This window comes from Rhea americana, unplaced genomic scaffold (assembly GCF_003343005.1).
Source record: "Rhea americana isolate MKP2758 unplaced genomic scaffold, rheAme1 scaffold_83, whole genome shotgun sequence".
In the NCBI taxonomy this organism is placed as follows: Eukaryota; Metazoa; Chordata; class Aves; order Rheiformes; family Rheidae; genus Rhea; species Rhea americana.
This window is the reverse complement of record NW_028187012.1, coordinates 967,767-984,721: the sequence shown is the minus strand read 5'-3', so window position 1 is coordinate 984,721 and position 16,955 is coordinate 967,767. Positions and strand designations below refer to the sequence as shown.

General features: G+C 39.7%; 1 protein-coding gene across 3 annotated transcripts in view; it reads right to left on the bottom strand.

The window, feature by feature from the left end:
- Positions 1–16,955, bottom strand: part of MEGF10 (multiple EGF like domains 10) — a 103,137-nt gene that overhangs the window by 68,285 nt on the left and 17,897 nt on the right. For all 3 annotated transcript variants that reach the window (XM_085323261.1, XM_085323263.1, XM_085323262.1), the window contains exons 2-4: positions 8,553–8,685; positions 5,298–5,399; positions 3,830–3,930 (exon numbers count right to left, since the gene is read on the bottom strand). In XM_085323261.1, the coding sequence (XP_085179387.1) occupies positions 3,830–3,930; positions 5,298–5,399; positions 8,553–8,668 (319 nt within the window). In that variant the 5' untranslated portion in view covers positions 8,669–8,685. The remainder of the gene's footprint in view (positions 1–3,829; positions 3,931–5,297; positions 5,400–8,552; positions 8,686–16,955) is intronic.

Below are 16,955 nucleotides of genomic sequence, written 5' to 3'. Positions count from 1 at the left end.
CTGTTACTTGCCTGTCCACATCTCAGCTAAAAGGTGTGAAGATTCATTTGAGGATATTAGTGATCATATTGGTGCTTCAAGGCTGATTGTTCATATTGTAGCATGACCCACAAGCTTATCAACAGCATTAGTTAAAAGACAAGCACGCTAAAATTCTGTATCAGCATCTGGACAGTTTACAGTGCAACCATTATCTTTTATTCAGGGTGCACAGACAAAATGCAAATGGAATTTTCACCAAAAAGTGAAAACTCAACACAAGCTTCAGTTGTCAAAAGTTTTCAGGAATGACTGAAGGCTGGAGACACAACTCAGAAGAAACCTTGTGTCTTAATATGAACTCAAACTCAGCTTCTCAGAAGGGATTCAGAAAGATGCAAAAAAAATAAACCCTTTAAATTCCAGCTAGTGCTTTTCTTTGGCTGTTGGTCACTGATTATCCTTGTGAATACAATATTTAGAGGCTTCAGCAACATGAGGCTGCCACATTCTTGCAATGCCTTTAGGTAGCGATAAATAATTCTCTTCCCACCACAATCAGTGAAGTGGCACTACCATTAGTCGGTGCTACTACCAGGTGATTAGTGACTAGTTAGTATTCATGCTGCAGAGTCCTAATTAATACTTTAACAAGGAAGTCGCATGATTTCATTCACCACCACATGCTCTGAAGTCTTACACCCCACCAAAATCATCTGCCAATAGAATTTTCTAATTGAACTTCCTAAATTTAGAAGCCAAATAAATGAACAGATCAACAGCATCACAAATGTTTTACTCTTTCTCCATACAAAAGCATTTTCCGCTGTCTTTAAGAACTGAGGAATCCATATGACAGGAAAAACAAAGCCATCTAACAGAAATCCTTTATGTGTTGAGAAGCAGCAATGACAAAAGGTATCAACAACACTTCTAATGGTTCTTAGTCTCTCTTGAGTATAAAAAGGGGGGTATGTACGTGTGTACGTTTTTCAATAGGATTCCCATTTTTTTGCAGAGAAATCTTTCGTGTTAGCTTTTTGCCAGTGATAATTTCTGCTAAGATGATCCAGAAGAGTCCTTCTCATAATATTATGCCGTACGGGTTGACCTCAGTTGACAGCATCACACTTAATTTCCAATTGCATGAACTGCATGAACAGTATCATCACAGTGCACGCACATACCTACTCTAGAGTGCGTGAGTTCATTATGAAAGAAGTTGGCTGAAACACCAAAAAGCCTCAGGTATATATATGCCTTACTGTATTAACTACCAACTTCCTCCTGTGCTATGAATCCTCAGCTCCAACCGAAGATCATGAGGTCAGAGGGGGTCTCCGGGCCTTCTGGGATCAGTCATTACAGAATCCAATGAATGCAAAGTTAACTCTGCTGAAGGACCTGGTAATCTTTATTTTTATATAACTAGAAACACTCCAAGGTCTCACTTTAAAAGAAGCCATAATCATGGCATTCTAAATTACTTTGAAAGTCAGAACAGATATGTACTGAATATCTGTCATCTTTTTATGTAATATCAGTAAAAATTAGTAAATCCAATGTAATATGAATTTATTATATTCTGGTGATTATATGTATATAAAATGCAATATTCTATATAAATACTACACTATAATATAATTATTATAATATACCATGTATCATAAGAAAATTATAATATATTATTTCAATTATATATTATTATATAATATTAAGTGTTAATGTATGTTAAAAAGCTATAGTCACATTAGAAGTTGATCATAATTCTCACATGATTAGTCACTGTTCTATACTTCAATTAATAAAAATAATATAATCATTAATACATACTATATAATAACCCAATATGGTTAGAATTCAGTTCTTACGATTCTAATATATGTTAAAATAAAAAATGTAAATAACGCTGATCTTATTTTAGATTAATTCATTTTTAAATTTTTTTTAAGATTTTGATCTTGCTTTTTCATGTGCAGAAATACACTTTAAATCAAAGATCTTACTGCTGCACTTTGAAATTCCAGAAAGTGCTATATAACAGAAATGTAAATGAGGATCCTGCGATGTGTTATGACATTCACAAGGCATAATTTTCCAAGATACAAACAAATCTATTAGATCACTTCCAGCATGCACCTCCCAATATCAAGAAAGCTACCTCGTAACAAATTAATAAATTATTTTGCATTTGTACTGAATAAATAAATGTAATGTACATACTGATGCTAACTTTCAGGCTTCATTTCTTAGTAAAGATAGAAGACTTATCCACTGCACTGCTCTTGCCTAAAACGAAGTTGCAAACTTCAGTGACAATGATACATCTCTTGTGATCCATTATTTTGCAGGAGGTTTTCTTTCAAAAGTGTCCCCATACACTGAATATTACGCTGCACAGGTATCACTGTAGCAGCAGGGAACACAATAAAACAATAAATGTGTCTCCGTTTTTTTCATCCTTAATTGAGAAAAAACAAGGAGTTTGCCTTACAGAAATAGACTGAAAACTTGCGGCAGCAGACATGACGTGAAACAAAGCTGCACACAAGAGGAGCCAGCACAACCCCAAAACCAGCACACGTGCTGCTGCCTTCCCCAAAAGCCTGGCTTTTCRCTTAGCTGGGCTTGTTCAGGAACACTGCAGCAGGCCTCGAGAGCAGCCTCCACAACCCAGAGGCCCCAGCCCTCACCAGAGTGCTCTGATAAGGGACCACATTTTCACCTACTCCCTCAGTCGCTGTTCATACAGGTTCTAATGTTATTTTTGGATCTCCGCATTAGAACAGTTGAAGCAAAAAACCTGAGAGGATACAGCTGTTTTTCACTGTAATGCATGCACATTCTGTCCCCACAAATTAATAAAGCTATATGCACAGGTCAATACAGCAAATGACAGTTACAGACACAAGACTGTCTCTGATGARCCTAGATTTTCAAAGAAAAGATGGAGAGAGAGGTTTACTGCACTGACTTCTGGAAAACTGACAGCTGGAGTCCACGCTGCAYCTATTTGCATTCACAGGGACGCAGACACGGTGAGGAATTTGAAATTCTATTGAATTGATTTCACTTCTAGCCCTGCACACTTGCATATCCCCAAGGATAACCTGCACTGTACCTGTCGCAAGCTCSCTGCTGTCACTCCTGCCCATAGGAGCAACCAACGACTCCACTCACCCTGCAACACCGAACAACCTTCCAGCGGGCCTACGCTAAACCACTAATGATACATTTTTAGGACTCTGGATTAACACATCCRGTATTTTTGTTCTGCCTTTCTTCTATATTCTTGGATGATTATCATTTTAAGAATCAGACCTTCCTAGCCTGTGCAAGGAACAAAACGGAGGCCAGGCCCCCACCTGCCCGTGAGCGTAGCTCTTCGATCTCCAGACTCGAGGAGGGCTGGACACGGATCACTCAAAACGGCCATGCTGCCTTCCAGCAACTGTTATAGTCACTGCATCCACAGGGCAGACTGAACAAGGGTGTCAACCTGGGCCCCTATTGAAGAGAAAACCCTCTTATTTCCCTTTTGGTCTTGCATTTAATATTYACTTACTGTGTTGGAATATACATTGATACTTGTGTTGTCTGAGGTGAAACATGCCATCTGATCATTAGTAAGAATCATGTCAAATTTAGTTACTTAGATATCTGAGGTCCAATTATCCTGTCATTTGCATGTACACAACACAAATTGACTTCAATAAGAGTTGCACGTGCACTGTTGATGGGATAATTGATCCCCCGGTAACTCAGCTCCCACAAGTCTTCCTCCAAAGATGAGTCAAACCAGCATAGTGATAAATGTATGGAATTTCAAAGCAAAAAGAGCTAAACTTACGGACACACATTTCCCTGCTTTCATAAAATCCAGGACAGCACTGGGATTTACGTCTGTACATTGTTTTTTCACCATGTCTGTAGGCAGTACGGTAACTGATTCTGAAGAAAAAAAAAATTGAATGGTTGTTACATACATTTTACGGCTTGGAGAGTAAACAATTCACATTTTTACACACTTTAGAAAACCTTTAAGTATCAATAAAAGGACAAGAAAAAAAAAACTTCAAGAAAGCAAGAGACCTTGATTTATCTATTGTTGAGTTCAGTCTCTGTGGTTGCTTCTGGAAATTCTCCATCACAAGACTTATCTCCATGGGTGGTCACACAGCAGTAAAAAAAAGTCAAGAATTCTGGGTACTTAACCAGTACAGAAGCTACAGTGCTGCTGCCTTAGATGACTAAGGTGCTCTAGGTGACCCTGCTTGAGCAGGCAGGTTGGACTAGATGAYCTCCAGAGGTCGCTTCCAACCTTACCTAATCTGTGAGGTAATACTACAGGTATCAATTTCTGAAGAAACAACTTCTGGGGATTATCTTCATGAAGACTGCAGGACAGTGGAGAACAGTGCGCAGTGGGGAGAGAAATCATCACATAAAAAAAGCAAAAGAGTGCAGCAAGTATTGCTTCTTTCTGCCATGAGCAAGCAATGTTAGCAGAAGCAGGCTCTCCTCCGCACTCTCTCTCTCTGCTCTTCACTGCAGCCTTAAATCCCATCCCCAGTCTCTCCTGGCTGCTGACTACATATTGCAAACAGCAGTAAACACATCCTCACAATACCTAAGCAAACTGGAACTCTCAGCAAAGAGCAGCATGCATCTAAATGGYACCATATGTAAATAAAAAAAAAAGTATAATCTCTCTTTGAACTTAGTATCTGCTTTTCACATTCTAGCCACACTGAGCTGTTTCCTCTCAGCTGCTCTGCCCCAGGGGACCTTTCCCACTGCTGATCATTCATACTTATGGGCATATTCCCCCGAGGAAAATGGYTTTTACAGCTGTCTATGCCAGTTTTGTATCAGTCACTCCTTGCTTACTTTTTACAAGGCACAAGGAGGAGTTCCTTTAGCAAATCTTTTTATTCTTCTGTCAAGTAGCACACACTTTCTTCAGAATGTACAGTTACATGCAGTAAGGCAGAGAGATGTCTCATACAGAATTTCTGACTGCACACTCTTTGCAGGATCTGCAGCATTTAGTGTATTGCATGTTTTTTTCTCCCTAACCTGTTCTTTCTCTGTTAGCCTTCCATGGGATGATGCACCCTGACCTGCCAATAAAACATGTGTGACACTACTTGGTGGCCTAGACAAATGCATTTTCCAGTTGACACAGAGCGTAACAGTTAGACAGATTAGTCATAATAATTGAAATATCCTCTACACTTTACTTGATTTTAACATACAAAACCTCTACAAATGCCTACAGTATCAGTAGTTTGGCAGTATTAATAATTATACATCACCTGTGTCGTGTGCACTTAAACCAGTTTAGGATGTCAGTACAACTGGTGTAGTAAATTTGATCAAAAGGATGTGGATATGACTCTTGCACTGTAACCGAATAACTGGGGAGAGAAAGAGAGTAGACAGATTATTGAGCAAGTCTTCTGCAGTACAGTCTGATTACAGTAAGTCTTTTACGCAGTCCTGGAAAGTAGCTGTAGTTAGAACTGACAACAAGTCACATATTCGAGCACATCTTTCAAGCAAGTTCAATGACACCCAGAGGTGCCCACGCTAACAGCATGCATARTACTCCTAAGACTCACTCTGACAGAGATTTTTGCTTTCTGTGGTGAGGGATCCATAAGCCCTCAGAAGCACAGCTCTACAGTCAATTTCAAATTATTATTACCTGTTACAAATATCTACTGGAGTTTGTTATCTATCAGCTATACTATCTACTATCTAGATGTTTACTGTTTCTTAATTTCCACTTTAAAAACCTAGGCATAAGACATTTATCAAAATTAATCAGGGAATACTTCAACACAAAGGTACAATAACAAGAAATAACAAAACATTAATGTGCAACCAAAACTCACCAGAAAGTGCATGTTTAAGTAAAATATGAATGAGTTAACTTTATAAAATGCAAACAGAAGATACGGATTGAAAGTCTTGCTTTTTTTTTCCCCCTCACTGAGAAAAATATAYGTAGAAGGCAAGGAAGTCTCTGTTGTGTAATGAATTTAATTAAAAGACATTTAAAGAAAACGAATATTAATCTAAGTAGCTAAAAGCTTTGTCTCAAACGAGGGGCAAACTGAAGAAGTAAGGCAGTGGGATTTGTAGAACATTTTCTCCCGTGGCAATAAACTTCCAGTAACATCACTGGATGCTGAAGTACTAGTTAGGAGCCACAGAATTGGGTTTCTTCTACTACTACACAAGACCAAAAAAAATCTCACTGGATTTTCTGAGAAATTTCTTTTAAAACCTCTTTCTCTATCTGCAGTAAAACCTCTTCACTGGTTCTGGAAAGCTGTGTCAACGAACTGAAGCAAGCACTAAAACAGAAATTTATATAAGTAATAATTATTGAAAGTAAAGGAATTATGCCACATAATAGTCTATTCAGAATCAGAAATTATAAAATGTTGAGTTGGTACTTTTTGTTGGACTGGCTAATTTTTAATAGAGAACATTTTTTTTCAGCAATACTATACTGAACTCCTATTATTATTTTCTGTTAAGTTACAAGTGTAGTGTTGTAGAAATACATGTGCGCTCTGGAACCTAAAGGCTGCAGAGAAGTTGGCGAAGCAAAAGGAATAGAGCTCCGTTACAAAAGAGAAAAATACTGAATCATCCTAAAAAAACCTCTTCAGCAGACTGTTTGTGCTGGCAATAACTGAGGCCTTGATTGCACAAGGGGGTTAGAAAATACGGGAATGCATGCTACATTTCTCCTCCAGCACTAATTCCCAGGACCAGTCAAAACACTTACTAATTATATAGCCCATCTGGTTTTCGCTTACAGTATCTTTGACCTCTTAGCACCTAATACAGGGTAAAAGCCACAATCTTGTCCTTCCTACTGTCATCACCTACACTGAGAGAAAACATGTCCAGATCAGCTTGTCCTAGCTGCCCAAAACTTACTCCCTGTTTTCCATGTGTCCATATAAAGGCAAGCAAGTCTAATCCACCCAGCTGTCAGCCCGAGTCCAAGGAAATGCTTGTGGGTTGCCGACGCTTGCCCGAGGCTCTGYGCTTTTCGTTTTACAGAGGGCCTGCTCTTTTCATTCTTGCTGCAATCGCAGCTCATTTGTAAGGACTGTTTTATTAGCGGGTGGGCTAGATTATTTAATRTGGATAGGACTGCCAATGTCGGAAGCAGTAATAAGCTCGTACCTCTTGGTTTTACTCTTTCATACTCCTGTACTTTCGTCACCTGCTCTGAGCAACAGTGCAAGTGTTTCAGTAAGTTTGTTTGAAGTTCCTCCTCATTTTTAAGCCTCAGACAGTGGCAGGAAAAAAAAAGATTCCTCCAACAAGCTGGCCGTGCTTGCTAAATACATATTTTTTCTGCGTACTTTGATTAGTTAGAATTAAAATACATTATGCACTGTAAACAGTTATATTTGTTTTTTCCCCCCTTTTGCTTTCATTATGTTGTAGCTTCCCTAAAATCCACATTTATGGATAAATACAGTACATAGAAAGCATACAGATATTGGAGTAGCATCCAGTAAAATTCTAGACTTTTGCCTGAACATTGTAAACAGCATTAAGCAGGTAAAGAGCAACAGGTATTTAGTATGGTAACCACTTGACACACACGCTTTTGTATATGGCAAATGCTAAACAMAGGTATGGGCAGAGACTCCAAGTGCTTCATATGAAGCTTGGAAAAGTTGCCGGGGAAGATCTTTAAGGGCTCTTTAAAGTATACAGACTTCATGAAAAAAAATCAGACACAAGCTTCAGCTTTCTTTGTAAAGATCCAACGAAAACTGCACTTGCACAGTAGCTCAGGAGCACTCCCAGTGTTTAAACATAAAATACTATTTACCCCAAATTCAGGGAACACATGCAAGTCTTCAAATGAGCAGTTAGCCTGTCTCAAGGACCAGCTGATCAGTTATGGGCATAATTAAGTATTAATAACAAGAGCATGAGGCATGGTTTCGTTATTATAATCTTTACACAAGAAAAGAAATACAACAAATGCTTACGGTTTCATCTTCCACACCCATTCTGCTTGCAATTAACGTGAAACTGGGTAAAGGAACGGACTAACTAGGTTGATGAATTTATAGCAGTACATTATAAATTTCTGAACCTCATCAAAAAATTAAACTACAAATCTTAATTTAGATTCAGGGAACGTTGAAAAGGAAAGAATCAGCATAATCAAATTTGGCCAAACTCCAATATAGCTAATTATATTCTGCATATATAAAAGGCTCCTTTTCATTTAAATCAAACCCAGCTATATTTATTCACTATTTGTCCCTGGACGGTTCTGTAACGTTGGTGGTGCCTCTGCAAAGTTTTTTCCATCATACCTCTACCACAAAGATGGTTGCATTTCAAAGCTGCGTGAAATGGTTTTTTACTTACCAGTAAGCTCATTTTGCCAACRTGGTAACGCAAAGTTTTATTCCCGGTTCACCATCTGACTACAAGCTTTAAATCTTTTGAAATGCACTAACTAAAACAGAACAAAATAATCAGAATTTGTATCATCTGTTTTCTCAAAAAAATATTACCTTTCCCAGTGGCTACACACATTTGGATCCTCAAGATTCAAGGGTAAAGCTGTCCCCAGCCAGTGGTATAGAAGAACGACAGGGAAGCCAAAAAAGCAGTTCAAATGAAGAATCATCTTTTCAAAAGGGTGATCTAGGAGATAAACAATAATAACACGTTACTGGCATCATACGAACGATAAAGGAGCCGAAACTCGGGGCCCGTTACGCTAGGAGACGTGCAGTCCCGGGGAGGGGGTGTGAAGCGGCAGGTACTCGGGGCGCCGCGCCGCGCCGTGCCCCCTTCGCACGAGGGGCAAGGGCGCGGGCAGGACGCCTCACGAGGGGCGGGCGGGCACCGGAGGGGCGAAACCCGACATACAGACACGTCGCAGGCAGCSTCTCCGTGCTTAGTTAKTTATTTATTTATTTATTTTGAGGAAATTTATAATTGAAATTAGACAGACACGTGGATACTCAACCCTCCGAGATGCTAAACGGCGCCGTTAGCAGAAGCCAAGCGCGCCCGAGGTTTGCGGAAAGCGGCACGGCACCCTTTAATAACTAACTTACAGTTCTCGAGCAAGCCAATTAATCCGGGGAAGGATTTCAACGGCTTTGCTTTAAATCGTTAGCAGAGAGCGTTGCATTGCATGCTGCACTGTTCCTGCTCTTTCTAAGCTGAATTCCCAAGGCAGTTTGCATAAATATCCCTTCCTGTGGCGGCTGTACAATTACCAAATAGAATAATCATTCTGCTCAGCAAAAAAAAGTTATTATAACAACAGAAAACCCTAAAAGGCTAGCCTAATACTTTGACTAGGTCTCTCTGTTTTTTAAAAAGCAAATGATTTTAATTTGCATAGCGAATTGCTTTTAATCTAACCCGCCATTAATCCGCAAAATGCCAGAATGAACACTGGTAAAAGGTAAATTTTCTGTAACAACTTAAGCTTTATTACTTCCCTCTCAGTGAACATCTCACCCTATGTCTTCATTTTTACACAAATTTTAACAGTACGCAGCTTCTGAGATCAGGAAGAAAATCCAAGATTGATGAAACTAATTTGTAGTAAATAAGAAAATAAATTTCTAATCAATGTGTTTATTTTGAAATAAAACAATTATTTGAATATATTAAAAAGAATTAGAAATTTACTACTTCAAATATTATGAAACAGAATAAAGCAACACACACAAACAACTTACTTTAAGAGAAGAAAGTTAACTGGACCATGAAAAAAAGATGAAAGTCTTATTTCTCAGTACGTTCTTAAGAAGTCAGTATAAAAAAAAATCACAGAAAGAAAATATATTTTAAATAGCTGACTTTTTTTTTTTTAAGAAATGGTTAAGAACACAGAGATGATCCCATTTTGCTAAATCCCTCTTGAAAAATCAGGGCTGCTGAAAAACATTTCGTGCTCTGTAACAGTCGTGACCGTCTCTCTACATGTACGAGGCAGAGAACAGTAGTCAAACTGCAGTTACTTAAAAAAGGAATCAAAGTAGCTGTATTTTCAGTTAATAATTTAAGCAAAGTGGTGATTCCCCCTCATTTAAAGCAGTCATTTCAATTATATGCAGTGAACTGTATTCCCTTATTTTGTTTTAACTTCAGTAACTTTCCTTTTGGATATATTTAACAAAACTTAAAATGTAAAAAAATAAAAAATAAAAAAAATCATTTGCATGAACCCCCTAGTGTAAAACTTGATTGCATTCCAGATCTTTTGCTTAATTATTAAGGAAAATCAAAACAGAAAATCAGTACAACTGATTAGCATTGCTAAAGTGTTTATATTAGCAATAAAAAAAAAAAAAGGATGACTCATTTAACTCTTGCTATCTACAGTTTACACTGAAATTCCCTGTTCAAAGATTCACTTTTCTTATTATACGTTACTTCAACTCTTTCACACAATAACGTACCAGTATCTTCACTGTCTACATATATACAGTACGTGCAGTTTCAGTGCTGAAAATGCTCAAGTGCATGCCTCTGTATATTAACTGGTGATTAGGAGACATAAGAGGGAGTAAATAACACAAAGTTGGAACAGAAAGTTCATCTGACCTGCAAGATACTGTATAATTTCTGTCTCCAGTGTTGTAGGCACATAAAGCTTTCTCCTGCGAGTGGCACAAATGACCTCAATGAAAGAGAGCTTCAAAGAGGCAAATGGTTCCCCAAACGCTCTCCACTCTCCAGCAGTACGGCTACATACGCAGACAGAAACATGAATTTTTTTGCTCTCTACTATCCAGCAACACATCTACATACACAGACAGAAACACAAAATTTTTCATACTGCACTTAAAACAGCAAAAATGCAGAACTGCTAGCTGAGATAGCAGTGACAAGACCGCGTGCAAGTTAGCAAAACATATTTTCAAATCTTTTGGTTAGTAAGCAGTCTGTACAACTCTTTCAGTGCAAGTGAAGTCTCTGACCTCGCTATCCCATTGAGCCCCAAATTAATTTAACCCAGCCTAAGGCATTTTATTGCCAGGTCTTCTCCTCCCGCCCTCCACTAAAGTAAACAGCAGAATCAATGTGTCTTGGTAGAAAACAAAAACATTATTGCCCCTGAGCATTTCACATTACTCCTATTGGAGGTAAAGACTTCGGGTTACAAAGGTGCGTGGTTCCTCTTGCTGCAGCAGGATCTTTAAGGCAAGAAGTGCACAAAGTGAGGTCAAGGTCTGCTTGACTCACCGAATTCTTCGTTTCCACAGATTTTGAGTCAGGCCCATGGTTTCAAAATGCAACAGGAAAGTTATGCAGCTGCATGAAGCAACAGTAGATTAACTCCCCTACATTTATGTAAACGCGTAATCTAATTAAAGAAATTTAGCTCATGATACTTTATTAAATCAAATGGAGGTGTTAATAGTCATCAACAACAGTCACATTAAAACATTCAGCTGACAATCCCAAGGCAAGTTATAATTACTGACAAGGCAGATTAAGATGCGGGTATAACAGGTGCACAGGTATCCCAAAACCACACTCCCGTGAATTACTGGTACTGCCCTAAATAATGAGAACAAATGCACGAGCTGCATTTTTCTCTCTAGCAAGTAGAGGAAGAGCCTGTACGCGCACAGCATAAATACAGACATTAYTAAATACTATCTGACATTTGTAGGTATTTTTCTCTGCGCCTAGCAACAGTGTTGATAGTTCTGCACACTTTTTTGTTTTGGTGTTTTTTCCTAGAGCCCAGGATCAAAGGAAGAAAAAACGGGGGGAGGGGGGCCAAAAAAAATATGCTTCTCTTCTACGTACTGAAAACCAAGACACGATTTCAAATGAATCTTCTCAGCACTTCCAGAGCAGAGCCAGGAACACAACTCAGTGCACAGAGCTCCCCCCTAGCTTATACGCTCTCTTAACAAAATGTAAATATTGGTGGAATTGAGAGAGGGAAGTTAGAGGAATGAAAAACATAGAAGTAGTAAAGGTTGCTCAAGGCTGTGAAGAAATATTTTATGGTCAGCAGAACCAAGCGCTGTTAGTGAATTAAGCAGGATTAGACCTGCATGAGCAACAGAGAATACTATGATACAGTTGCTAACATGACATAAAGGATCCAAGACCAAGGGAAATGCTGATGCAGCTTTTCCATTACTGTTGCAAAAGCATTTTTATCACTGCAACATAAAACATGCAGCAGGAACATGCCATTTAATTAGAAGAGGAACTTCAGGACTGTAAGATCTTTTTGTAGTCTGCCATCATATCTCTAAGGTTTTACAGCACTCATTTCAGTCTTTCTGCAGTGATATGGCACAGGTATTTCAATGTGTGGGCTGTAATACCATGGATTATTTTTAATTGCATTTTTAGTGCAACTATCCTGCATATATGGCAAATGCTGTCTTTTTTTTTTTTTTTTAAAAATCTTCCTTATATTCACCACATGTAAACTTTCAGACTGAATTTGTGAAGTACGTGGTCATGCCTGGAGTCTCCCTTGCAGCTCTCTTCTGCCCTYGCAACCTCCAAAGGAGACAAAGCTGGTACAACAGACTCAGTGATGCCACCAGTCAAAGGACATGATGGCATCCAGATGAGAACCAGAGGTCTGGCACCACTTAAAGATTTTCTGATGAAGAATTCCTYGGTTCTTGCTCTTCACTTCCTACTTGGTGTTTTTCAAAACATTATACTGTTTTCACTCCTGAGGCTGAACTCCTTTAGCAGGGGCACAATTTGTTTATAAAATCATCTCTTAAACTCCTAGTGCCAAACAAAAGCAAAATTTGAACCTGACCTAATCCTGTCAATGACGATTAGTCTCATGTTAACTTCTGACTATGAAAAAAAAGATTGCTTTTATTGATTACATTAGAGAATTAACGGGTGAAGAGCAGAAGGCTTTTTTTTTTCCTTTGGAAATTAGCAAGTCAGCTTGACACTGTGTCACATGAAACCTCACTCACAGAGCTTGGATGCATTAACCCTGAATAGGAGTGCTATCACACAGACCCTCGACTGGCTGAAGAACTCTAAGCAAGGCAAACAGTAGTGTGATTAAGTTAAAAAGTAGTCCTTCTGTGGGAGACCAAAATCAGTGTTAGAATGAGATTTACAGAACAACTTTACCAACAATCTGTAGAAAAGACATAAACGAAATACCACCATTAAATTCACAAATGATACTGAGCAGCACATCTGATAACATCAGGAGATAAAAGGGTAGAAAAATAATAAAATAAGATTCATAAAAAAAACAATAAAAAAGTTAGAGGATAATCTAGAACAGAGACATTAAAAAGAAGAATTGCTACCTCTAAGGCAGCAATGTCTAGAGAAAACTGGAGCGATAATAGACTGGAAATTACATAGGCACCTGCAATACAGTACAGTAGCTAAAAAGTCTTTCTTTTTTGAGCAGCAGAGGCATCCCACCACAGGATAAAGAAGTAGCGGTCCCGGTGACTACAGTCCTTAAGATAAAAGATGTGCTATACGGTGCACAGTTTCAGAAAGATGAGAGCAAATTGGAGGTAATTCAAGACAGACCAACAGTATGGTTTTATTCGAGGAGGAGGTAACTTGTGGAATTCTGAGCTGAGAAGAGCAGGAGRAGGAACAGGATACGTGCTGACAAGAGGTGCTGCAAGGAGCCACCCCCCAGAAGTGACTGGTCTTGGATCCTCCAAGCATCTCACTCCAAAGGTGTTTTCCCAACTAGGGGCTCGGATAAGGGCTCAAGAGAGATGAGTACAACTCACTTGGCAAAACTGAGGCTTTGCTTGACAGAAAACGTCAAATCTAATGCTCTTAGCTTGTGCTTCTTTACCTACAAACCTCACTGCTCACCTGAACTTGCACTGACAGGTAGGCATGCCTTTGGCCTTGCACTTACTGACAACTTGACCTTGCTTACTGAATTTTGCTAAATATATAATGAGCAATAAAATGCAGCAACCCAGTCATAGAACCCTCTCTGCCAAAACAGAGTATTGGCTTCCTTATTTCATCTTCTAGCACACAAAAGTAACAGCTCTTCCAGTTTTCTACTTCACATAAGTTTAGTCTTCTGCTAAGCCTTCTCACTTCAGAACTCTACCTGGATATGGCAGGATTCTGTATGGCAGGATACGGATTACGCCAATTAAGAAAAGTTTAGGCCTACAAGACAAGGCAGGTATGTCCCTGGTATCCTCTCTCAAATGCCAGAAGGTTTTTCATGAAAAAGACTATCTCTTTCAGTTGTTCATAAACGGTTACATCGCAGAGCCAGTTTCAAACTTGAGGTCTTCATACAATGCTACTTTTTTTCTCCAAGCACTGTGTTTTAAGAAAAATAAGGTAGTAATGAACTGCAATTTTCCATTTCCAAACAGCCCAGATTATTTTTGTATTTTTATCTTTTTAATTAGCTTACACAATCATAGCATTTCTATATGTGTATGTACATCCTCATGTCCAGTAACTTCCAAACCCATTGGCCATTTCAAATAAATTTGACAGAGGAAGAAGTTTTAAAGTCATTAAGTTCYGGAGAATCCACTGATAACCCAAAAATCTTTAGGAGACCAGGCTGTATTGGTTCAAAGCTCATGAAAATACCTGTTCTGGAAGCTATGACATCAGGATTTTTTTAACTAACGATATCATTTCACAGGAGGCATGTTTAYGCTGTTCCTCCTAAAAATAAAAATAATTATTGTTATTTTATCCTAAAGCACCCATCTATTGGGGGTGGGGGGGGGAGGAAGGCACTTACCTTCTACTTAAACATGAAAACTTTCTGGTAGAAGCCTGGAGAGGTCAGCAGGTGTCAAACAGCACAGTGTTTCCCAAGAAGTGTCAAATAAGTTCTCTTACTGCAATTATAAGGACATTTCCATTTCCAGAATGAAATCAGGTAATAACACAGGCTGGAGTCGATATGGGAAGCAGAAAGCCTTAACTCTTAAAAGAGGCCAGCCTTGTACTAGCAGTGCCACTCCGGGCCACAGCACAGTTTTAGGTGGCTGGGTCTGGGCAGCTCTGCCCGCCCAAGCATCACGGTGTGGTGGAGACCCAGAAACGTAGCGCTAACCCATCACCAGCACAAACTAGGTCCACCAGGACCCAGCACTTCCCTACACGTCACTCATCAGTATCCTCCACAGCATTTACTCTTACTGTAAATGATCAGGTGAGAGTTTCCCTAGAATCCTCTGGGCTGCTGAGAAGCGAGGCTCTCTTTAGTCCACCAAATTCACTTAGCGCCATGCAATGCACTCTCTGTACAGCAAGAGTTTCCATAGGCGGTAAGCCAGCAGGGATGATAAACTCGTTTATCAATCCCCTTCTCCTCCCTCAAATCAGTATTAAAAGGAGAGGGAGAGAAAGTTCAGTGGAAGTCAAGTTTGCATGGGGCAAGGAGGCATGGCAAAGACAAATGCCAGCATGCCAGATCCTTTGCAGATGGACTCATTATTATTCCTCTAGGGCAGGCTGCCAAGCATCGCAAGTATGGGGTCACTTCACTGTAGCTGTCACTGTCCACTAAATCAGAGCTCTGTTCAGATACAAAGAGAAATTTTTCAGGCAGACAGCAAGTACTGGTCTCGAGCATACCAGCTTTTGATAGCAGAAGTTACCTATAGCACGTGGAACTGTATGTGTAAGGACTATTCATGTGGGAAGTCTGCAAGATGAATGGCTAACAAATAAATCTTCTGGCCAACCTTGCTGTCCAGTGAGCTTCCACCCAGATGAAAAGTTACCAAATAAAGACACTTAAAGCTGTTTAGAATCCAAACTAAATTATCTGAAAAAAACACTTTCAGAAGATGAAATGCCAACTAGAATACAAAGGCTGATAAATCTTCTTTAGCATAAGGAACATTAAGTGAACCATATAAAATTATGTCACGTAAATATATTTATTACCCATTTCAGATCTTGGTATCACAGGAGAATAATCTATTATTTGAACATTTAGCACTCTGACCAAAAGAAAAGAAGATGCTTGATGTTCCTTTACCCCAAGCTAAGCAATGAAAGAAGAGCATATATGACTGGACAAAGGAGCTGTATGTGGCATGAGGAGGAACAAACAAAAGGAAATTGTTTCTGAAGCAAATTTATAATTAACCATTTTTGTAAACAGAGATCATGAAAACCTTCACAGGCTGTCTCAGGGTTAATTTTTCAGGTAATGAGAGTCTGCAGCTTATCACCGAGGGGAAAATTTGGGATCCAGAGTAGGTTCCTTCCTTCACGCCTTACTTTTTGTTAAGTTTGGGCAGATATTCAGGGATCAGAGTTTCCCAGCAGAGTGCCTGTACGATGGCAGGCTACTTTTGTTTGCCTCCAGCAATGCCAAGTGCCTTTTTTCCCCCCTGCCTCCCCCTGCTTGATGGCACATCTCCCTCCTGCACATTGACACATCACCTCCGCAGCCGCGAGTYGCCTTACCCACTAGGCAGACCTCCTCCTCCTCCCCACGCCAGCCCCTCTTCCCACCACTCCCTATGGCGCGATCCCCTTGGCACGCTCCCGGGGCCACACAGCTGCCACAAGGATGTCCCCAGCCACATTTTTGGAAGAAAGCAGAGGAGGGAAACAGGACGGGGTGCAGTCAGGGAAGACGGAGCTGGCTGGGACAAAGGCACCAACGCAACGAGGACCGGAGGTGAGACAGCTCGAGCTGTGCCGACGCACCCCGAGAGCTTTCAGCCTGTACCCACACGGCACCTCTCAACCCTGGGCATCTTTCCCAGGGCTGCTGTTGACACTTAATTGTAACGGAAGCAAGTAAAATACATTGTAAGAAAGGCTATAAGGTGCAGGGCTTGCTCTAGACCTATCCACACATATGCATTCCTCTCCTCTCATTATTAAATAATGTATTTCGTACCAGTCCATCTGTACATTAAGCCTAATGTCATTTAATGGCACCTGCCATGGACAGG